Source organism: Adiantum capillus-veneris, chromosome 24 (genome assembly GCF_014529385.1).
Source record: "Adiantum capillus-veneris isolate H3 chromosome 24, ASM1452938v2, whole genome shotgun sequence".
Taxonomy (NCBI): domain Eukaryota; kingdom Viridiplantae; phylum Streptophyta; class Polypodiopsida; order Polypodiales; family Pteridaceae; genus Adiantum; species Adiantum capillus-veneris.
Window position 1 is genome coordinate 82,641,481 of NC_140954.1, and position 25,005 is coordinate 82,666,485.

The 25,005-nt window shown below is 47.1% G+C and overlaps 2 protein-coding genes across 6 annotated transcripts in view; both read left to right on the forward strand.

Annotated features, from left to right (window-relative positions):
- Positions 1-25,005, forward strand: part of LOC147426674 (structural maintenance of chromosomes protein 6B-like) — a 209,963-nt gene that overhangs the window by 164,989 nt on the left and 19,969 nt on the right. For 2 of the 5 annotated variants that reach the window (XR_015186301.1, XR_015186304.1), the window contains exons 25-28: positions 2,681-2,738; positions 2,829-2,926; positions 3,023-3,117; positions 3,390-3,739. Coding sequence is in view for 2 of the 5 variants with exons in the window: in XM_086499210.1 (XP_086355336.1) it covers positions 2,681-2,738; positions 2,829-2,926; positions 3,023-3,117; positions 3,390-3,447 (309 nt within the window). In the remaining 3 variants the exon portion in view is untranslated. Of the gene's footprint in view, positions 1-2,680; positions 2,739-2,828; positions 2,927-3,022; positions 3,118-3,389; positions 4,427-25,005 lie in introns of those variants that run through there. The other 3 variants (XR_015186303.1, XM_086499210.1, XM_086499209.1) reach the window with 3 other exon arrangements.
- Positions 5,076-12,095, forward strand: LOC147426675 (uncharacterized). Its single transcript, XM_086498229.1, has 2 exons — positions 5,076-7,161; positions 12,059-12,095. The coding sequence occupies exons 1-2, from the start codon at positions 6,143-6,145 to the stop codon at positions 12,093-12,095; spliced, it is 1,056 nt and encodes a 351-aa protein (XP_086354355.1). The 5' UTR covers positions 5,076-6,142.

Sequence of the window (25,005 nt, forward strand, 5' to 3'; positions counted from 1 at the left end):
TCACCTTTTAACTTGGGCAGCTTTAAGACAACAGTTTTGTGAAGCTTTTAGACCATGCGACTTCAAAGAAAGGGTTCTGGATGAGTTGGCCAACCTAATGCTTCAGCCCAAAGAGACTTTTGCAGAACTCATGACCCGAACAAAGTCTCTGGTCGCCAAGCTTCCTCAACCACCTGAGCTTGAAGGTCATTAATCATTTGAGACTTTAACTTCAAGGCTTGTTGTAGTGCGAAAATAGTAGCATCCCGATCGGCGATGGCGCTCTCAACGACTCACAGAGATCCCTCCATAGTTGCATAAGTAGCTGCGTGATGCTTGTGTGTAGCTGCCAACTGCTCTACTCCAAGCTCAATGGTAGCAATGGCCTGCCTGGACTCTTGCAATATATCCTCAGATAAGCGAAAAAGTGATGTAGAGTCCGAAACTGTGGAAGATCCCCTAATAGTGTCAGGTGGGAGAGGGCTGGCAAGTGGCACTGCTCGTGGTGGACTGGGAGTATGCCTCTCTGGTGAAGTGAGACGGGTGGAGTTGCTGCAGCCGTACTAGGCATAGGAGAAGAAGCAACTCCAATCGGGGCTTGGGAGCTAGTCACTGTGGTAGGAGTAGAGGGACACACATTGTAGAAGCCACAGCTCTGACATGCATAGTGTGATCTGCAGCGCCTAAACATACCATCGAACAAGTAGCGGGAGTATGCGAGGAACGTCGAACAGGTTGCTTCACTCGAAGCTGCTGGCGTTCAGATACTGACAGTGATACTAGGGATTCTACTCTGTCCTTCACCACTTTCGCCCTCTTTTTCTTCGGTTTCGCCAACACCTAAATTACCTCCACGATATTGTGGGCCTTTCAAGATACTCAAGCATTATGCTTACAAACTCTCGTTATACCAACACACTCTCGTGTCCATCCGGTATTTCATGTAAGCCATTTATGTAAGCATTTACATGGGGATGAGAATGTCATTGCCCAACAAATTCTGGTTGATTTCGTTGAACCTCCTACCCCACCGCATGAACTTGAGCAAATTCTCGACTATCGTGATTTACGTACGTGTCATCATGTACGTCGTAATCTTTAATCAAGTGGAAAGATTAATTTGAAGAAGGTGCCACTTGGGAAAACATTATTGCTCTTAAGAAGAGGTTTCCCACTTTTGTTTTCAAGGACAAAAACACTTCTCCAACGTACCCATCTCTTCTCTTAATCAAAAGCCAGCGTGGAAAAATGCCACCATCAACATAGGACACGGCTGGAGCAGCCACCCACCTACAAAAGTTGAGCCCCATGTACTCCTATGCATTCTGAGCGCCAGGTAGGTAGCTCACAGGTTCCTGCATGCTGAACGGTTCTGCATGCAAAGAAGTTCATTTTTGTCAGTTTACCATGGATGTTTGCCCATTGTGGTGCACCAATATGGCCAAGATGTTGCATGTATGGCCAGTGTGGTCCCTAGGTACAATTAGGTAGATATGGAACAGGTGTATCGTGTGTATTGAGCATTGACAAAGATATTGCAATGAATACGGAGATATTGATGCGTGCAGTGTGGGAGTTCTAGTCTCTCAAGGGATTATTCATAACACCACCATCGTCCTTTTTGGTAAATTCCTATAAGTGTCATGGTCTGAACATGGAATCCAAGGCATCTTTTTTTTTCAGAGGCGTCTGAGGACACGAGGGCATCTTCTTCCTCCCAATCCCAAATAGTCGTCTATCCGAATATGAGACCAGTTCTGCAGGGACTCTGATGATGCTGATTACTTGGCTGAAGAAGAATCAAAACAGTGAGGGGAGAAGGCAGATGTGTTTTCTCCTACTGCAAGACTTACAGTGCCTTGCCCTAAAGATGCAGTAACATTGATGCCTATTTGAGTCATTTTTCATTTACATTTGCCAAAGCAATCTTTGAAGGATATTTTCTTTACCCCACAATTGTTACACTTGGAAGCCTACTTCAGAGCATCAGTAGTCCTTGGGTGTCCTTGTATTGTATATCCACATTTTTTCTTCTGAGCACTGGAGTAGTTTTTCGGCCGTTTCTTATCTCTTGTTGGAGTTTCACTCTCTAGAATGGAGATTGAGCTTGACTGTAGCAAGCAATTTGTAGCTGGGCTACAGTCTCACATGCACTGGAGAGGCAGTCTTGGGCTCACACTTCGGTGGACACTCTGGTCCTTTGTGGTAGTCCAGTGGACACCGTGGCCGATCTGCCACTTACCCCCACATTCCAGATGTGTGCAGCTGTCTCTCAGAGATATTTCTTAGCAGTTATGGATGTTATGTATCCGACGTATATATGGCTAGTATGGTATGAGTTTGGGAATATGAGTCTTTGATCTAGAGTGTAGTCGTTCACATAACACTCACCCTGCACTATTGAGCCTTGACACCACCATTGTACCTTGCGTGCAGTTTGTTTGGAGCTGTGTGCTGCCAATCAGTCTGTAGCTGATACATTGAGAGCAGTCGAGCTTATACTGGACTTGATTGCATCTTGGCGTGTCTACTTTTGAGTCCATTTTCTTTGTTGTATGTCGTATGAGATGTCAATGTCTTTTAGTTGCTTACCTGTGTGCTTTGGAGTGAGATTTTTGTGCACTATGCACTGAGCACCCACATTAGAGAGCTAGGGAAGCTTCAAGCACCAGAGAGCTTATTGGTACAAAATTTTCTGCAGGTTCAAATGCCTCAGGATGCATCAAATAATATGGTAAAAGATACTCGTGGGTTGTCTGGTAAATGCTTCTCTCTTCCTTTATATTGTAAACTATATTATTTTTCAAGAAATGTTTAATTTTTTAGTGCTTTCATGCATTTGTGTTCAGGTGGTGAGAGGTCTTTCTCAACTCTATGTTTTGCATTGGCTTTGCAAGAAATGACAGAGGCTCCGTTCCGGGCAATGGATGAATTTGACGTATTTATGGTATGCATTTATAAATTAAGAAAATGAGGAAAAAGATGCTTTGTTTTTTTTCGTATATCAAACTTTGAAGCTTATTATAAAGTTTTGTTTTGACAGGATGCAGTAAGTCGGAAAATAAGTCTGGAAACGGTAGTGGACTTTGCTGTTTCACATGGATCTCAATGGATCTTCATTACTCCACATGATATAAGGTCTGATTTTTTCTGAAGTAGTTGTTTATCAATTGGCACTTTCTTGCATCCCATCCTCTTTGTTTGATCCATGCAACCTTTTCTGATTGTGTTTATGGAATCCATACATAAGCAGGAAAATATGAGTTGTTTGTTTTTCTTTGAGAGTTCGTTTGGGGCATCTTGCCCCCACCGACACACACACACACACCCTCCCAACCCCCCCCCCCCCCCCCCCCCCCCACAAATTTCGCATGATTTCAATAATTTCGTTACATCTTGTTGGTATGCAGCATGGTGAAAGCAGGGGAGAGGGTCAAGAAGCAACAGCTTGCTGCTCCTAGACCGTGAGATGATTCCAAATCTCATGGTAATGGCAACATGTACCATTATTACGTCCTTCTGTTTTTGGTTCATTTTGAGCCAAGTAACCAAGCTCGAGTTTCAATGTGCTGACAAGTATGCCAAAGTTGTAGAGCAATTCATATTACTGTGTTGGAGTAGCATATGTGGGAGCATTGGATCACTGTTAACAACTAACGTTATCGAGTCTACATTGTTCTATTGGCAATCTCAAGCTATACTTCTACCAACTTTGCAATGCTAGTACGTGCTCAATGAACATTTGGTGACAAGGATTCAGGTGATCTCTCTCTCTCTCTCTCTCTCTCTCTCTAGATACTGTACACCCAAAAGAACAGACAGAGGAGCAACCAGCGACGGTGGAGAGGTCTACCCGCACTACTGGCATTCTCATAGACCGAGCATTGGAGCTAGGGAGATCTAGACGACCCCGAGGGAGGAGAGGAGCTACACAATTTCGAAGGAGGCTACGGCAAAGGATTCAAGCCATACTCTTTCGTCGTCCAGAGTGCACATGAAGATGGATCTCTACTCCCCTCCCATATTGTCTTCACATTGTACTGCTTAGTTTAGGATCCCGTAGTATTTATATTTTGTTATCCTAGTTTAATTTATTTTGTTAATCTGACTTTGTATCAGATACACCGCATTGTAACTTTCTGGTCTCATAGGTCACTTTGGCCTTTTGAAGACGTTAATATAACATTTCATTTCTCTCTCCATCGACGGAGACTCCAGCAGAGGATCAGAGGCATTCTAGCACGACACCCAGATTGTCATTGAGGGCCTATTCTACATTTTCACATTTCACATTTCACACTTCAATTTCAGTTTTCATTTTTACATTCAGTACTACTTTTTTGTGCTTGTACTTCAGACATTGTATTAGATTCACCACTTTGTATCTGATGGTCTCATAGGTCATTTTGGCCTTTTGAAGACGTTAATATATCATTTCATTTCATTTCATTTCTCTCTCTCTCTCTCTCTCTCTCTCTCTCTCTCTCTCTCTCTCTCTCTCTCTCTCTCTCTCTCTCTCTCTCTCTCTCTCTCTCTCTCTATGTTGCTCGCGCTGCTGCTGCTGTGCTGCTCGCACGCGCGCCTTGGAAACTGCTGCTCGCACGCGCGGCCCTGCACCCATGCGCCCGCCTCTGCCTGAGCTGCACCAGCGCGCCCCTGCCCTCGCGTGCCCGCCGCCCTGCCCCCCCGCTGCCCTGCCCTGCTCGCATGCTGCACCCCCATGGCACCATGCTGTGCAACCCCCCCCCCCCCCGCGCCATTGCCCTAGCCCCCCCCTTTCCTACGCGTAGTAAGTCTCCCCCCCCTCTCCTACGCGTAGTAAGTCTCCCCCCTCTCCTAAGCGTAATATGTCTCCCCCCCCTACCTCCCCCCGGTTTTTCTTTCACGCGTAGGACGTCCATCCTCTACGCGTAGGAAGTTTTTTTTTTTTTTTTAAATAAATAATTATAGCCCGCCCCCCTTCCCCCCACTCTATCTACCATACTCCCCCCCCCCTCTCTCTCTCTCTCTCTCCAACCTATAGCTATCGCTTTCCCCCCCGGACCGTACCGCCTCGTGCTCCACCACTCGTCGAGACCATCGCTAGTGGGGGTGCACACGTGCATCTAGCGACTCCCTTGCGGACAACTCCCCCGCACGCCCAACTGTCGCGTCCGCTGCTAGGGTGGGTGCACACGCGCATCTAACCCCCTTGCGGACGGCGATCAAGCATGAGGAAGACGAACGAAAAAGCCAACCCCCTAGAGGATGCCATTCGAAAATGCAAAGAGGAAATGACGGAGACCATCACCAAGATGAACCGCAATCTCTGGGGCACAATAAACATTCTTGAAGGAGGTATGCTGATCCAAGAAAGCAAGATAAGCACGCTGGAAGACCGAGTGACGACCCAAGAGGAAGAGATCACGTCACTCAAGAAAGAACTCGCCAAAGCCCGATCAAGAAACACACTGGAAGAGGGCGAACTGCAACCCTCAGTAATTAAAGAAATCAACACGATCAAGGAACAAGTACGGGCCATCAAAGAGGGAGAGGAACAACACAAAGAAATGACGACTTCTTGGGTGGATGTTCTTACCAAAACCCAACAGAAGGCAAACGAAGCCGAGAAATGGATCAAGGTGGCCAAGAAAGGAAAAGACAAGGAGATAACGCCCACGCCCACACCCAACAACATCATTAACCAGACACTAGAGGAGGAGCAGAGGAGAAGGGTGCGCACTTTACATGTGAGAATTTGCGGTCTTAAAGACAAAGGCAATGTGGACGAAGAAGTAAAAAACTCACAGCCTTGATGGGGATTCATGAGCCGACACACACAAGGGCATGGAGAGTGGGCGACATAAAGAAAAATGGAGGTAGTGGAGAAACCTCAAAAGAAAGAGCACTCATCCTCCGTTTTCCCTCCATGGAAGCAAAGAAGTCATTCTTGAAGAAAAGACGAACTCTTAAAGAGACTGGCATCTTTCTTGGGGACGATCTCACCCTCTCGTAGATCGCTCATATGCAGGAAGTAATGCCGGAGATTAGAGCGGCAAAAGCAAAAGGCAAGATCGCTTTTTACTGAGACGGAAAAGTGGTAATACTTGAGCGACGCTCCACATGACGGTGCAAGACTTATGGGACCACACTCAAAGTAGCTGCCTAGAACTGCAATGGATCTATGCGTCTTGATGTGGGTGCTTTTGAGGATAGCTTTACTGGAAGAGACATCATCTTCTACTCTGAGACACACCAGGCCCCTGGGCAATCCATGCCTCACATCAGTGGATATAGGTGGGAGACAGCCTACAGACAGGAGACACGCTCAGAGCACAGAGGGCGAGGCTCGGGAGGAGTGGCAGTGTTATTTAGAGAGGATCTGCAGCCACTGATACATATAGCCAGCAGGGACGAGCAGGCTAGGTACATGTGGGTGAGACTGAAAGCAGAGACAGGTAGATACCTCTACCTAGCTATTTGTTACTTTCCCCCGAGTACATCAGTTTATGCACCACCCAGAGGACAGTCCCCTTTCTCTATTTTGGATGATGACATATGGGAGTTCTCTAGGGATGGTGACATTATCATCCTCGGGGACTTCAATGCTAGGATTGCCCATCACCAGGCAGTGTTTTATGATACTTCAGAGGAGATGCTAAGAGAGATAGATGTGGCAGAGACGGGCCTTTCAAAACTATCACACGATATGAAATATACTGAGTATGGGCGACACCTGATAGACATGAGCATTGCACATGGATTGGCCATCTTGAACGGCCTACAGACATTTCCTGCTGCGGGAGGTTTTACATGCTTCCCACACAGACATGGAGCCAGCACGGTGGATTATGTCATGGCACAACCGAATCTCATCTCTAGTATCGAGGATCTCACAGTTGGGCCCAGACCGGTCGGGGTGGCGGTGGATCATGCTCTGGTGTCAATGACCATCTCCTTCCATTTCAGTGCAGCACACAGGCCACAAGTAGCAGCCCCTACTCGCGACACATTCACAAGGGAGACGGACTCTGTATATATGGATGGAATCTACAGACGCCTATGCACTGAGGACCCGGGGCGACCTCTGGAGGAGCTAACTACTATACTGACACAGACATTACATCAGGCAGCAGCTGAAGCATACCCACACACCCAGCCTGAGCAGAGCCGCCGATTTGGGAGCATGCCTCAGAACAGCCGGTACGATGAGGAGTGCCGCCAGACTAGAGCCAGACTTCAGAGGGAAGTGCTGTTGGGGGACGTCACTTACAGACAGTCACAGATGGACTTTCGACGCCTGGTGCGACGGAAGAAGAGGGCTTTTTTGGCTAGACTCGAGCAGGATCTATATCAGCTATTCTTGAGTCGAGACTCGCGTGAGGCGTGGCGGCTCTTTCATGAGCAGGCCTCCCCCCCTTGCTATTTCCTCCACAGAGACCTGGGGTCAGTACGCATCATCTTTGTACACGGTACCTGGACAGCCGCCCCTCCCCAACCCCCCCGACCCATGCCCACATACATCTGTCTTTTTCACTGCTGAGATGGTGAAGAAAGCCATTGACAGGATAAAGACTGGGAGAGCATATGATCACGAGGGCCTAGTAGCTGAGCATTTCATGCATGCCAAAGACCTACTAGCAGAGCTTCTAGCAGTTATGTTTAACCGTGCCATGTGTGAGGGCCTACCGGACACTTGGAGCCTATCTACAATCGTACCTATCTTCAAATGAGGAGACCCCATGGAGCCTAGAAATTATCGCACTATTATGATTGGGCACACAGTGGCACGGTTGTATGTATCCATTCTTGAGCAACAGCTGAGTAGATGGGCAGAGAGGGAAGGAATATGTGCAACTGGGCAGGCAGGATTCAAGAGAGGCTTCTCTACTCTTGACCATATCCTAACACTTAGGGCCATCATCGAGGAAGGCAGATCTCATGGGAGACGGATCTATTGTAGCTTTGTGGACTTCCGCAAAGCTTTCGACACGGTACCCAGAGCTAGATTGATGCGCAGATTACAGGAAATGGGAGTACCCACAGAACTCATTTGGGGGATCATGGCATTGTACAGATCAGTAGTAGGGCATGTACGCACCCCGGAGGGACTTTCTACACCGGTTCACTCCACTATTGGGGTGAAGCAGGGCTGCCCGCTCTCTCCCACTCTTTTCAGTATGTATGTGGATGAGATTTCTGACTACATTGACAGCGATGGGGATAAAGGTGCTTAGTTAGCAGGGACATGGATTCCACTTTTGTTATATGCTGATGACATAGTGTTGATCTCCGAATCCCCAGAGGGAATGCAACGTCAATTGGATGCTCTGCATACGTTTGCCCACGAAAGTGGTTTGTCTGTCAACCTGGGTAAAACCAAGGTTATGGTGTTTAATACCACCCCACAGTGGATCAGGAGGTCAGCACCTACACTCACATACGGCCAGGAGACTGTGGAGTACACATACGCTTACACTTACCTTGGAGTGGTTTTTAGCGGACCTACATTCTCACTCAGAAGAGCAGCAGAAACGAGACTTACTAGAGCCCACGCAGCATTGGGTAGATTGGAGAGGATGTGTTCGCAGGTTCAGTTTCAAGAGCCCCGGACGAAGCTCTGGCTCTTTGACACCTTGGTGGCTTCAGCATTGCTCTATGGAACCAAGATATGGGGACCTTCACTCGATCACCACGGGAGGACAGGTCGCTCAGACGGATGGGGGAAAATGGAGAAACCTCTCGTCTCTATGATCTCGCGGCTCATTAGAGCCAAGGCATCAGTACCACGGGCCATTATCCGAGCAGAGCTAGCGGCCCCCCCACTTGTGGTGGAGGCGCTCACCAGATCCGTCTCCTTCATAAACCGCACATGGGAACTTCCTAGAGACAGATATGCTCGCATAGCACTTGAATCCTCTCGACAGTTAGCCATACAAGGAGATACAACATGCTGGTATGGGGAGATGACATCATGGTTTCAGGCACATGGGTTCAGCATAGACCGGCTGCCACCATTCCATTACTCATTGGATGCACCATCTCTCACCCTTACACAGTCAGAGACTTGACCCAGCTAGACACCAGAAGGACATGGATACAACCAGCACAGGAATTGGGCACGAAGATGGCTTTTTACAAAGACCACCTTCTCCAGCTTACGGAAGATGGTTTTGTGGCAAAGACCCAGATACATGGATACCCACTTGTCTCATGGGATACGATGTGCTATTGGCAAGTTACGCACATCTTCTCACCAATTGCGGATTGAGACTGGGAGATACAGCGGAGTACCAGCAGAGGACAGGACATGCCCCTTGTGTAACATGGAACCTGAGACGGAGCTACACTATACATGCCGCTGCCCCGTCTACTACGAGATACGAGGCCGTTTCCATTGCTTGTTCAGAGAAGGTTTTGGACCACTCTCAAGAGTCATGGGATACGAAGATCAGAGATGTCTGGGTTTGTTCTTGCTTGAGCTGCGCAGACACAGAGATAGCCTGATGAATGGCGAGGCTAGCCAGTCTCAAAGACGGATCATAGACTTCTTCAAAGCAGACACAGGACAGCCGCAAGAGCCACTCCCACAGCAGAGCTCCCCCTCGTCTCACACCAGAGGCACACTGATTGACCGAGCGATTGAACTGGGGAAATCCAGGCGCCCACGACTGCGAAGAACTACATAGCATCGACGGAGGCTACGACAGAAAATTCGGAGCACGTTGGCCAAGCATGCACGACGCTCGGTCAGACTACTAACCATGGAGGAAATTGATGAGATTCGCCAACAACCGATGCTAGATCTCTTGTGATTCAGCTATCCCAACAAGCCGCCCATTTTTTGCTTAGTCTTTTGCTTGGTTCACATCAATCAACTTAGGACCGCATAGTATATATCTTTGTTTTGTATTGTCGTTAGGTTATTTTGTTACTTTGACTTTGTATCAGATCCACCACTTTGTAACTTTCGGGTCTCATAGGTCATTATGGCCTTTTGAAGACGTTAATATAACATTTCATTTCTCTCTCTCTCTCTCTCTCTCTCTCTCTCTCTCTCTCTCTCTCTCTCTCTCTCTCTCTCTCTCTCTCACACACACACACACACACACACACACCTCATTAGCCCTCATGTGATTGTAGCCCTCCCCATATGTTTTCAGATGATGTATCATGTTATGCTGATGATGGTGATGGTTATGATGATGATGGTGAGGATGTGGGGTAGTCTTGCATACCTACCCACTCATAGGTACCCTCATTTGTTTTTATCTTTATGTTCCCCAGACATTGTCCTAGAGTCACACATATGACCTTTTGGTCTCATAGGTCATTTTGGCCTTTTGAAGATGGTAATATAACATTTCATCTCTCTCTATACCCACAGAGTTAATTTGGGGGGATCATGGCTCTATACAGGTCAATAGTGGGGCATATATGCATTCCAGAGGGGATTTCTAATTTGTTTCACTCTCATATCGGGATGAAACAGGGCTGCCCACTATCTCCTACACTATTTGGCATGTATGTGGATGAGGTTGCTGACTACATTGAGAGGGATGATGATAGAGGAGCACAGTTGCCAGGGACATGGATCATACTATTGTTATATGCTGATGATATTGTGTTGATTTCTTACTCCCCGGAGGGGTAGATGCTTTGTACACATTTGCCCACTTCACAAAATTAGGGATTTTTCCGAGCTCGTTTTGGCTTTTTAATGTTCAAAAACTGCCTTTTTCTGGCCAAAAATGGTATGAAAATGTTTGTTAACATGGGAAAGACCAAGGTTATGGTGTTTAACACCACACCACAGTGGGTCAGCAGGTCAGCACCCACATTCACATATGGCCAAGAGACGGTGGAGTATACAAATGCATACACCTATCTTTGGGTAGTCTTCAGTGGACTGGTGTTTTCATTGAGGAGAGTAGCAAAGACTAGATTGACGAGAGCTTATGCAGCCTTGGGACGATTGGAGAAGATGTGTTCGCAGGTTCGGTTTCAGGAACCTCGAACAAAATTGTCGCTTTTTGACACTCTAGTGGCTTCATCTATGCTGTATGGGGTTCAGATTTGGGGACCCTCAATGGACCACCGTGGCAGATCTGGTAGCACTGATGGATGGAGATGTATGGAGAGGCCTCTAGTCTCTTCGATCTCTCGACTGTTTCGGGCTAAGGCATCAGTGCCACGTGAGATTATTCAAGCTGAGCTAGCTGCCCCCTCTCTCGTGCTCAGGCCCTTACTAGATCAGTATCCTTCGTGCATAATTTATGGGACCTCCCTAGAGACAGATATGGCCAGCTAGCCCTTGAGAGCTAGTGCTACAGGGGGACAAAGCATGCTTGCATCGGCAGATGACATCATGGTTTCAGTTTGCCTCCGTTCCAGTACGCCTTGGATGCACCCTTCCTATCTCTCACAGGGACAAAGATCACTCAACTTATAGGTCAGGATCTGATTCAGCAAGATACCAGGAGCACATGGATAAAACTGATACATGATTTGGGCACGAAGATGGCTTTCTATAAAAAGCATCTTCTCCAACTAACAGAGGATGGATATGTGATCAGACCGGCCTATACGGACATTCGTTTATCCTATGGGATACGATGTGCTATTGGTCAGGTGCACACATCATCGTACCAGCTAGAGATTGAGACTGGCAGATTTAGGAGAGTACTAGCAGAGGCTAGGATATGCCAGTTCTGCCATATAGAGCCAGAGACAGAGTTAACTCACATTTGTCATTGTCCGGTATAGTATGAGATACGAGGCCACTTTCATTGTCTTTTTAGAGAGGGCTTTGGACCATTGGCTAGAGTCATGAGATATCAGGATCAGATGATGGATGGAGATCCATGGAGAGGCGACTTGTGTCCTTTATCTTTAGGCTGATCTGGCCGAAAACCTCAGTGCCTCGTGAGATTTCAGAGTTGAGATGAGTGGACCACCAATTGTAATGGAGGCTCTTGTTAGATTAGTGTCTTTCATTCTTAGCATATGGAAGCTCCCATGCTGATGATATGCATGAAAAGCGCTTGAGTCATCGCAACAGTTGGCCAGTGAGGGTGATACTTCATGTTGGTTTACACAGATATCATCTGGGTTTGGCCTACATGGATTTAGTATGAATTGGCTGCCCCCTTTCTAGTATTTCCTTGGATGCACCACCCCTCACCCTTGGACATTAAAAATTAGTAGGCTGATTAGACATGATCTCATTCAACTTGATACTAGGACTACTTGGTTGTTTTCGTTAAATGCATTGGGGACGAAGATGTCTTTTTATCGAGACCATCTTTTGTGCACGACAAATATGGGTTTATCTCACATCCCATGTATATGGACACCGACCTATCTCATGGCATTAGATGTGTTATTGGTCCACTACGCACCTCACCTCTCCAATTGAAGATGAGAGATTGGCCAATATAGCGGTATACCCTCGTAGGAGAGATTATCCCAGGTTTTCTAGAGAGAGCCACAACCAGAGGAGCATTATATCTGCCAATGCACAACATACTACGAGATTCGTGCACGTTTTCATTGCGTATTCAGAGAGGGCTTTGGCCCCTTATCCAGCATTATGGACTACTATGATGAGAGGTGCCTAGGTCTCTTCTTGCTGGAGATCCGTAGACTGAGAGAAACTACCCTCAGGAGTAGAGAACCTACACATAGGGATCCATCCAAAGGCAGATCACGACTCTTTACAAAGAGACTACTCGAGATGGCCCACCGCAGGTCACCTAGGCACACCCTCATTGGGGCATCCTTCTTGATCGAGCCATCGAGCTTGGTCGCTCATGCCGCCCGAGGATGCAAGGATCTTCAGATCGTAGATGAGGTCCACATTGGAGGCTACGGAGCATTGTTGAGCAACATCGAGCATGCACCCCAAAGAGCTTACGATGGATAAGTTTGAGGCCATACTATAGAGACCCCTGAGAGAGTTCATGAGCGTATCACCATTGTGTACTTTCTCAATTGTACACCTCATTAGCCTCATGTGATTGTACCCCTCCTCATATGTTTGAAATGATGTAATATGTGGTTGTGCTGATGGTGATGATGAGGATGGTGTAGGCTTACATACCTATCCACTCTAGGTACCCTCATTTATTTTTAATTTTATGTTTTGTACTAGTCACACAAAAATGTAATTTTTGGCCTTTTGAAGACATTAATATAACAATTCAATCAAATTCACCAGTTGTAACTTTTTGGTCTCGTAGATCATTTTGGCCTTTTGAAGACTTTAATATAACATTTCATTTCATTTCATCTCTCTCTCTCTCTCTCTCTCTCTCTCTCTCTCTCTCTCTCTCTCTCTTCACATGCTTTCCACACAGACATGGGCCCAGTACAGTGGACTATGTTATGACACAGCCGAGCTTTATTCCTTGTATTCAGGATTTCACAGTGGGAGCCAGACCAGTGGGCGTAGCAGTGGATCATGCTCTCTTGACACTGTCCGTATCTTTTCAGTTTAGTACAGCCCAGAAATCAGGAGGCAGGTCACACACCCGTTATACATTTACACCAGAGACTGACTCGGTTTATACGGAGGCGATCTGGGATCGTCTATGCACAGTTGCTCCAGGCCTCTCAGTAGAGGAGTGCACTACTTTACTGACTGAGACACTACATGATGCAGCATCAGAGGCATACCCACACACTCAACCGGATCGGAGGCGACATTCTGGGAGCATGCCCCAGAATAGTTGGTATGATGAGGAGTGCAGAGAGATGAGAGCCCAGCTTCAGAGGGATCTTCATTTAGGAGTCATCACCTACAGACAGTCGCGGATTGCTTTCCGACTCCTTGTGCGAAAGAAGAAACGAGCTTACCTGGCCAGATGGAGCGAGACTTGTATTAGTTGTTCTTGAGTAGAGACTCAGGCGAGGCATGGCGACTCTTCCATGAGCACTCCCCTCCCCCAGTGATTACTTCTCCTGATGTGTGGGGCCAGTATGCGACATCGTTATATACGGTTCCTGGGCAGGATCCCCTTCCAGATCCTACAGAGCCATGTCCACCTACGAGCACCTTCTTTACCACTGAGATGGTAAAGAGAGCCATTGACAGGATGAGGACCAGGAGGGCTTACGATCATGACGGTCTACTAGCGGAGCACTTTATACATGCTAGGGATATGCTGATGGAGGTTCTTGCAGTGTTGTTCAATCGTGCCATGTGTGAGGGATTACCTGAGACTTGGAGGTTGTCTACTATTGTGCCTATATTCAAGGCAGGTGATCCTACAGAGCCTGGAAATTACCGCACTATTATGGTTGGACACACACTGGCACGATTGTATGCATCCATTATTGAGCAGCAGTTGAGTAACTGGGCAGAGGGTGAGGGTGTACGGGCAAAGGGACAGGCAGGTTTCAGGAGGGGTTTCTCCACTCTTGACCATATTCTGACACTCAGAGCTATCATTGAGGAGGGCAGGTCACATGGGAGACGGATTTATTGTAGCTTTGTGGATTTCCACAAAGCATTTGACATGGTACCGAGAGCTCGACTGATGCGCAGACTGCAGGAGATGGGGGTGCCCACAGTGTTGATTTGGGGAATTATGGCTTTATACAGATCAGTGATGGGACATGTACGCACCCCAGAGGGGATATCTGACTTAGTTCACTCCACTATCGGGGTGAAACAGGGTTGCCCATTGTCTCCTACTCTATTTGGTATGTATGTTGATGAGGTGTCTGATTACATTGACAGAGAGGGTGATAGAGGTGCCCAGCTGGAAGGGACGTGGATCCCATTGTTGTTATATGCTGATGATATTGTCTTGATCTCTGACTCACCAGAGGGTATGCAGCGACAGTTGGATGCATTACACAGTTTTGCAGAGGATAGTGGATTGTCTGTAAACCTTGGTAAAACCAAGGTCATGGTGTTTAACACCACACCGCAGTGGATCAGGAGATCGGTACCGACCTTCACGTATGGTCAAGAGATTGTGGAGTATACCGATGCATACACTTACCTTGGGATAGTCTTCACTGGGCCGAGGTTTTCTTTGGGGAGAGCAGCAGAGACTAGACTGACCAGAGCTTATGCGGCCTTGGGAGGCTTGGAGAGGATGTGTTTGCAGGTTCAGTTCCAGGAACCTCGGACAAAGTTATGGCTCTTTGATACTTTAGTAGCCTCAGCTATGATGTATGGGGTACAGGTATGGGGACCTTCTGTAGGCCAGGATGGTTGGAGACGTATGGAGAGGCCCTTGGTATCTATGATCTCCCGATTGATTAGAGCCAAGGCCTCCGTACCTCACGCGATCATTCGAGCAGAGCTAGCTGCCTCCCCCATGGAGATTGAGGCGCTTACCAGATCAGTGTCCTTTGTGCACAGCCTATGGGATATTACCAGAGACAGATATGCTAGACTGGCCCTTGAGTCTTCCAGACAGTTAGCTCTACAGGGGGACACTTCATGCTGGTATGCACAGATTCTCTTACACGGGTGGAGATCACTAGACTCATTCGTCAGGACCTGATCCAGCTCGACACCAGGAGGACATGGATAGAGCCGCCTCAGGAGTTGAGCACGAAGATGGCTTTCTATAGAGAGCATCTTCTCCACCTCACAGGAGATGGGTTTGTGATTCGACCCAGCTACATGGACACATATGTCTCATGGTTTGCGTTGTGCCATTGGTCAGATACGCACATCCTCACATCAGCTCGAGATTGAGACTGGTAGATTCAGAGGGATACCAGCAAACAGCAGGATATGCCGATTATGCCAGAGAGAGCCAGAGACAGAGTTGCACTACATATGTCATTGCACAGTGTTCTATGAGATACGGGGGCGTTTCCACTGCTTATTCAGAGAGGGTTTTGGTCCTCTATCTAGGGTCATGAGTTATGAGGATCAGAGATGTCTTGGACTATATCTACTTGAGTTACACAGGTGTAGAGACACTTTATTGGGGAGAGCTAGAGAGAGGCAGTCCCAGAGACACATTACAGATTTCTTTTCACTAGATATGGGACAGCCAGAGGAGCAGCCACCACTGCAGAGCTCGTCCCACACTCATTCGACCACTATTGGCACTCTCATCGACCGAGCATTGGAGCTACAGAGATACAGACGACCGCGACTGAGGAGAGGAGCTACACAGCATCGACGGAGACTACAACAGAAGATTCGAGCCATACTCTCTCGACATCCAGAGTGCAGATGAGGATGGATCCTCACCATTTCTTCCATCTTTGTTTCACACACTGTTACATCCAGTTTACCGGGTACCTATTGTATCAGCTGCTACACCCACGTAGTTTTAGATTGTAGTAGTAGTAGTAGTATTTTGTTCCACTTCTAGTTCTTTTCTAGTTCTTTTGTACCCAGACATGGTATTAGATTCACTATTTTGTAACTGATTGGTCTCATAGGTCATTTTGGCCTTTTGAAGACGTTAATATAACATTTCATTTCATTTCATTTCTCTCTCATGGGTCTCTCACTATTTTTAGGGTTTCGTCACTTCTGCTTAGTGTTGTTTTTAGGGTTTCGAAATTGCTTTTTGGCTGTTTGAAGGGTTTTTTCACTGTTTTTTAGGGTTTTGTCATTGTTTTTTTCTTTTGGTTGTTTTTTAGGGTTTCAAATCAATGTTTTGTTGTTCTTTTTTTTGTTGTGTTTAGAGTCTCTCTCTCATGGGAAGCCTACGGCTTCTCCCACGTGTAAGAAGACACATCCATCATCGAAGGAAATGAGAGAAATGGAGAAACGAAGTGGAAGAGTGGAGGAAGGAGAGGAACACTATTCTTCAAAGATGGACCGAAGAAAGAGATGGCATGTAGGAGGATCGCTTCGCTTGAGGAGAAAGTGGTCCAAGATTCCATCATCCGAAATTTACAAGCAAAAAGTGGGTGGCTCGAAGAAGGCGAAATTCAGCCATCCATGATGGAAGAATTGAATACCATGAGAGAAGTTATCAAGGAAGCTAAGGAGAAGAAGTCATTGGCCACGGTCATCTCCGCAACACAAAAGAAAGTAGAGGAGACCAAAAAATGGATTGAGGTCGCCAAGAAAGGGAAAGGTAAGAAAGCTCCTTGTACACCCACATTCATTTTTTATGACCCTCAAAGAGGAACAAAGGAGGAGGATGCGGGCTCTACATGTGAGGTAACCGGCCTCAAGGACATAAACAATGTGGAAAAAGATGTCACAAGCCTCACATCCATGATGGGGGTGGACAAGCCTTCATACACAAGGCATGGAGAGTGGGCAAGAAGAGTGATGGCCCGGGAGAATCTTCAAAAGGGAGAGCTCTCATACTACGCTTCCCCTCCTTGGAAGAGAAGGAATTCTTGAGAAAGAGGCCTACTCTCAAGAAGACAGGTATTTTCCTCGGTGATTCTCTCACTCTCTCACAGCTTGCGCATATGAGAGAGATAATGCCAGAGATTATGGCGGCAAGGGAGAAGGGAAAGATGGCCTCTTACTGAGATGGTCAGGTGGTGATTGTGGAGCGGCTCTCTACATGACGGTGTGAGACCTATGGGACCACATTGAAGATGGCTACTTGAAATTGTAATGGATCTATAAGGTTGGACGTTGGTGCCTTTGCGGACAGTTTCAGAGACGGGGACATTGTTTTTTCTCAAAGACTCATCAGGCCCTTGGACAACTTATGCCACATGTGGTGGAATATAGATGGGAGACAGCCCACCTGTCAGCCTTGAGATTTGAGCATGGGAGGAGAGGTTCAAGAGCAGTAGCAATGCTATTTAGGGAGGAGTTACAACCACTACTACATATTGTACGGAGAGATGATCATGCTAGATACATGTGGGTGAGGCTGAGAGCTGACACAGGCCGATTTCTATACATTGCCATATGTTACTCCCCCCCCCCCCCAAGTACGTCAGTATATGTTGCATCCTGAGGACAATCGCCTTTCTCTATACTAGATGATGATATATGGGAGTTTTGTAGGGATGGTGATATCATCCTCCTAGGGGACTTCAATGCCCGAACAGGCAACTCTCAGACAGTCTTCTACGACACTTCAGATGAGATGCTTAGAGAACTGGATGTGGGTGAGTTGGGACTTGACAGATGCTCACATGATAGAGAGTAGACAGAGTATGGGAGATATCTCACGGAGATGACGACTACACATGGGTTAGCCATACTTAATGGCTTACAACGATTTTTTGGAGCAACCGATTTCACATGCTTTCCACACAGACACAAGGCCAGTACAGTGACTGTTATGGCACAGTCGAGCTTTATTTCTTGTATTCAGAATTTCATAGTGGGAGCCAGACCAGTGGGCATAGCAATGCATCATGCATTTTTGACATTGTCTGTTTCATTTCAGTATAGTACAGCCCAAACATCAAGAGGCAGATCACATACCCGTTATACATTTACACCAAAGATTGACTCTATTTATACAGAGGAGATCTATAGTCGTCTATGCATATTGGTTCCGGCCTGTCAGTGGAGGAGGGCACCACTTTACTGACTAAGACACTGCATGATGCAGCATCTGAGGCATACCTACACACTCAGCCAGGTCAGAGGCGATATTCTGGGAGCATGCCCCGGGATAGTTGTTATGATGAGGAGTGCAGAGAGATGAGAGCCCAGGTTGGAAGTTACGGCACTATTATGGTTGGGCACACATTGGCACGTTTATATGCATCCATTCTTGAGCAGCAGTTGAGAGAGCCATTGACAAGATGACAATCAGTAGGGTATATGATCATGATGGTCTAGTAGCAGAGCACTTTACACATGCTAGAGATATGTTGGTAGAGGTTCTTGCAGTGTTGTTCAATTGTGCCATGTGTGAGGCGTTACCTGAGACTTCGAGGTTGTCTACTATTGTGCCTATCTTCAAAGCAGGTTATTATACAGAGGTTGGGAGTTACGGCACTATTATGGTTGGGCACACATTGGCACGGTTGTATGTATCACGGTTGTATGTATCCAGTCTTGAGCAGCAGTTGAGTAATTGGCATTTGACATGGTACCGAGAGCTCGATTGATGCGTAGACTGCAGGAGATGGGAGCGCCCGTAGTGTTGATTTGGGGGATTATGGCTCTATACAGATCAGTGATGGGACATGTACGCACTCCGGAGGGGATATCTGATTTAGTTCACTCCACCATTGGGGTGAAAGAGGGTTGCCCATTGTCTCCTACTCTATTTGGTATGTATGTTGATGAGGTGTCTGATTACATTGACAGAGAGGGTGATAGAGGTGCCCGGTTGGCAGGGACGTGGATCCCCATTGTTGTTATATGTTGATGATATTGTGCTGATTCTCTGACTCACCAGAGGGTATGCAGCGACAATTGGATGCATTACACAGTTTTGCAGAGGTGGGGAGATCACAATGGATCAGGAGATCAACAGCGACTTTCACATATGGTCAGGTTTTGTAGAGTATACAGATGCATTTACTTACCTTGGAGCAGCAAAGACCAGACTTACTAGAGCTATTGCAGCCTTGAAGGATGTTCGCGGGTTCAGTTCCAAGAACCTCGGAAAAAGTTATGGCTCTTCGATACTTTAGTAGCCTCAGCTATGTTATATGGGGTGCAGATATGGGGGACCTTTTGTAGGCCAAGATGGTTGGAGACGTATGGAGAGGCCCTTGGTATCTATGATCTCTCGATTGTTGAGAGCTAAGGCCTGCGTACCCCACGCTATCATTCGAGCAAAGCTAGCTGCCCCTCGTATGGAGATTGAGGCGCTTACCAGATCAGTCTCCTTTGTGCAAAGCTTGTGGGATACTACTAGAGACAGATATGCTAGACTGGCTCTTGAGTCTCCCAGACAGTTAGCTCTTTAGGGAACACTTCATACTGGTATGCACAAATGACATCATGGTTTCAGACGCATGGCGTCACCATGGACAGACTGCCCATGTTCCAGTACTCTCTTCAGGCACCCTCGATGTCTCTTACACGGGTGGAGATTACTAGACTCAATCGTCAAGACTTGATCCAGCTAGATACGAGGAGGACATGGATAGAGCCGCCATAGGAGTTGGGCACAAAGATGGCTTTCTATAGAGATCATCTTCTCCACCTCACAGGAGATGGGTTTGTGATTCGACCCAGCTACATGGACACACATATGTCTCATGGGTTGCGGTGTGCCATTTGTCAGATATGCACATCCTCACATCAGCTGGAGATTGAGACTGGTAGAGGGATACCAGCAAACAACAGGATATGTCGCTTATGCTAGCTAGAGCTAGAGACAGAGCTACATTACATAAGTCATTGCACAGTGAACTATGAGATACGGGGCCGTTTCCACTGCTTATTCGGAGAGGGTTTCGGTCCTTTCTCTAGGGCATGAGTTATGAGGATCAGAGATGTCTTGGGCTATATCTACTTGAGTTACACAATATAGAGACACTTTACTGGGGAGAGTTAGAGAGAGACAGTCCCAGAGACAGATTATAGATTTCTTTTCACTAGATATGGGATAACCAGAGAAGCAGCCATCACTGCAGAGCTCAGCCCACACTCATTTGACCACTAACGGCACTCTCATTGACCGAGCACTAGAGCTACGGAGATCCATATGGCCACAATTGAGGAGAGGGGCTACACAGCATCGACGGAGACTATAGCAGAGGATTCGAACCATACTCTCTCGACATCCAGAGTGCAGATGAGGATGGATTCTAGTAGTAGCAGTATTTTTGTTCTAGTCTTTTTGTACCCAGACATGGTATCAGATTCACAATTTTGTAACAGTTTGGTCTCATAGGTCATTTTGGCCTTTTGAAGACATTAATATAACAGTTCATTTCATCTCTCTCTCTCTCTCTCTCTCTCTCTCTCTCTCTCTCTCTCTCTCTCTCTCTCTCTCTCTCTCTCTCTCTCTCTCTCTCTCTCTCTCTCTCTCTCTCTCTCTCTCTCTCTCTCTCTCTCTCTCTCTCGTAACCTGCATCATCGCGTAACCTGTTGCACCCCCCCTCGCGTAGCCTGCAGTACCCTCCACTCGCGCAACCTGCACCCCCCCCTCACGTTGCGCATCCGCTCCCCCCCACTTGCTGCTGTGATTCACGTATACTGCAACCCCCTTCACGCTACGCATCCTCCCCCCCCCCCCCCCCCGTCTGCTGCTGTGACAGTGCGCCCGTAGGTACATACATCACCCACCCCCCCCTTCAACCCGCAGGTAAATACACCCTGCAAAATTCAAAATCCAGGAGGAATTTCCACAGGAATTTTCAGTCTCAGCTTTTCCGGATTTTCCGAATTTTCAAATTTCAAAATCCTGCATTTTTCAGACTTGTAGGGATTTTTTACAAGGAATTTGGAAACTGCAGAACTCACAGAAATTGCAAATTGACACGTACAGAAAGCAAATATATGCCATGTAGGCTGAATGTGGAAACACATGTATGCATAATGCGGTGCGTATAGGTTGCTCTCTCCTCTCTCTTAGAAAGTGAAACAAATAAGGCAAGAAAGATGGCGGCGCACTACATGGTCACAAGGAAGAGGATGACAGTCATTGAAAGGGAGTTGAAAGAATGCAAAGGCCACATGGATGAGTGGAAGAAAGAGAAGAATTTAATTCTTGAATGGAAAAAGAGGGAGGAACAGGCAAGGGAACTAGAACGCAAGGAGTTCTGGGATGAAATTCAAGATTTAAAAGGTAGCATCTCAGCCCTTCGGAAGGAACTCGACGAAACCAAAGAGGGAGGACGCCTTGAAGATGGAGAAATTCAGCCATCAATGATCGATGAGCTAAATAGTATACGAGCACAAGTCAAAGAAATAAAGGAGGAAGGAGAAAAGAAGACCTCATGGGTGGAGGTTCTCTCCAAAACGCAAAAGAAGATGGATGAGGCTGAAAAATGGATTGAAGTTGTCAAGAAGGGAAAGGGCAAGGACATTCCGACTACACCCGACATCATCAACAAGACACTAGAAGAGGAACAACGAAGAAGGGTACGCGCTCTACACGTGAGAGTGACCGGCCTAAAAGATTCAGATAAGGTGGACCAAGAGGTGAAGAGCCTCATGTCCATGATGGGGGTGGAGAAGCCCTCGCACACACAAGCTTGGAGAGTGGGCAAGAAGAGTGAAGGTAATGGGGAGAGTTTAAAAGAACGGGCTCTCATTTTGCGCTTTCCCTCCATGGAAAAAAAGAAAGACTTTTTAAAGAAGAGGCCAACCCTCAAGAAAACAGGTATCTTTTTAGGAGATGATCTTACGCTCTCACAGCTTGCACATATGAGAGAGGTCATGCCAGAGATTATAGCGGCAAGGGAGAAGGGAAAGTTAGCTTTCTACAGAAATGGACGAGTAGTGATTACAGATCACCGCTCTACATGACGGTGCGAAACCTATGGGACCACTCTCAGGATGGCGGTTTGGAATTGTAATGGATCGTATAGACTTGATGTGGGGGCCTTTGAGGACAGCTTCAGAGACAGAGACATTGTTTTCTACTCAGAGACTCGTCAGGCTCCAGGTTAGTTGATGCCGCATATATTTGGATACAGATGGGAGACAGCTTGCCAGACATGCACCAGATCTGCGCATGGACTAGGGGATCAGGAGGTGTAGCAGTTCTTTTCAGAGAGAAGCTCCAACCACTACTGCACATAATTCGGAGAGATGATCAGGCCAGATACTTGTGGGTGAGGCTGAGGGCAAAGACTGGACGTTTCTTGTACATCGCCATATGCTATTTTCCTCCCAGCACTTCAGTATATGCTTCACCCAGAGGACAGTCTCCTTACTCTGTACTTGATGATGATATCTGGGAGTTCTCCAGAGATGGAGACATCATACTCTTGGGGGGTTTCAATGCCCGTACAGGCAGCTCACAGACGGTCCTCTATGACACCTAAGAGGAGATGCTTAGAGAGCTAGAGCCAGAGGAGATGGGACTTGAGAGATGCTCACACGACAGAGAGCATACAGAGTATGGGAGATACCTGAGGGAGATGACGACTACTCACAGGTTAGCCATACAGAATGGCTTACCGACTTTCCCATTGTCTACAGGTTTTACTTGTTTTCCACACAGACATGGGTCCAGTACTGTAGACTATGTTCTGACACATCCAAGCTTTATCTCTCACATTCAGGATTTCACAGTGGGACCCAGGCTTGTTGGGATAGCAGTAGATCATGCACTTTTGACATTATTAGTCTCCTTTGAGTACAATACATCTCAGGCCTCACGGGGTGGTAGACATCCACGCTATACTTTTACACCAGAGACTAACTCAGTCTATGCAGAGGAGATATGTAGGCTTTTATGCACATCAGAGCCAGTATACACAGTGGAGGAGATCACATCTATGCTGACAGTGACATTACATGGGGCAGCGACAGAGGCATACCCACACACTCAGCCTGGTCAGAGACGTCGTTCTGGGCACATGCCTCAGAACAGCTGGTATGATGAGGAGTGTCGACAGAGGAGAGCTCAGATACAACGGGAGCTTACATTGGGAGTGATCACCTATAGACAGTCTCGTATTGCTACACGACGACTAGTGCGACGGAAGAAGCGAGCTTTCTTGGTCCAAATGGAGCAAGATTTATATCAGCTCTTCCTTAGTAGAGATTCAGGAGAGGCTTGGCGTCTATTCTATGAGCAGTCTCCCCCACTAGTGATTACTTCTACAGAGATATGGGGGCAGTATGCAGCATCTTTATACATTGTACCTGGACAACCACCACTACCAGATCCACCACAGCCATGTCCGGCTACGAGCACCTTCTTTACCACTGAGATGGTAAAGGAGGCCATTGACAGGATGAAGACTAGACGGGCACAGGATCATGAGGGTTTGGTAGCAGAGCACATTATACATGCTGGGGATTTGTTGGCAGAGATGCTTGCACGGTTATTCAACCGTGTCATGTGTGAGGGCTTCCCTAAGTCTTGGAGATTATCTACTATTGTACCTATCTTCAAGACAGGAGACCCCATAGTGCCGGGGAATTACCGTACTATCATGGTAGGACACACATTGGCACGGTTGTATGCATCCATCCTTGAGCATAGGCTGAGCAGTTGGGCAGAGATTATGGGCATACGGGCACTTGGGCAGGCTGGTTTCAAGAGGGGTTTCTCCACACTAGATCATGTCTTTATACTCAGAGCTATCATTGAGGAGGGTCGAGCACATGGTAGACGGATATATTGCAGCTTTGTGGACTTCCAAAAAGCTTTTGACACAGTACCGAGGGCCAGATTGATGCGCAGACTTATGGAATTGGGGGTACCCATAGAGCTGATATGGGGGATTATGGCATTGTACAGTTCAATGATGGGTCATGTACGCACATCAGAGGGGATATCTGACATAGTTCACTCCACTATCGGAGTGAAACAGGGATGCCCACTGTCCTCTACTTTATTTGGTATGTATTTTGATGAGGTCTCTGATTATATTGACAGAGGAGGAGATAGAGGTGCTCAGCTTGCGAGGACATGGATCCCTCTTTTATTGTATGCTGACGATATCGTGTTGATATCAGACTCACCAGAGGGTATGCAGAGACATTTGGACGCATTGCACAGTTTTGCAGAAGATAGTGGATTGTTTGTCAACCTTGGTAAAACCAAGGTCATGGTATTTAATACCACGCTAGAGTGGGTTAGGAGATCAGCACCTACTTTCACATATGGGCAGGAAGTATGGAGTACACTGATGCATACACATATCTTGGGGTGGTCTTTAGTGGACCAAGGTTCACACTGAAAGTGGCAGCAGCCCTAAGCGGTTTAGAGTTCGTAGGTTCAGTTCCAGGAACCTCGAACAAAGCTCTGGCTTTTCGACACTTTGGTCGCTTCAGTTATGCACTACGGGGTTCAGGTTTGGGGACCGTCTGTTGACAGTGCTGGATGGAGTAATATGGAGAGACCCTTGATATCTATGATTTCTAGGATGATTAGAGCCAAGGCCTCAGTCCCACATGACATCATACGAGCGGAGCTGGCTACCCCACCTATGGAGGTTGAGGCACTCACCAGATCAGTATCATTTGTACACAGCTTATGGGACACCACC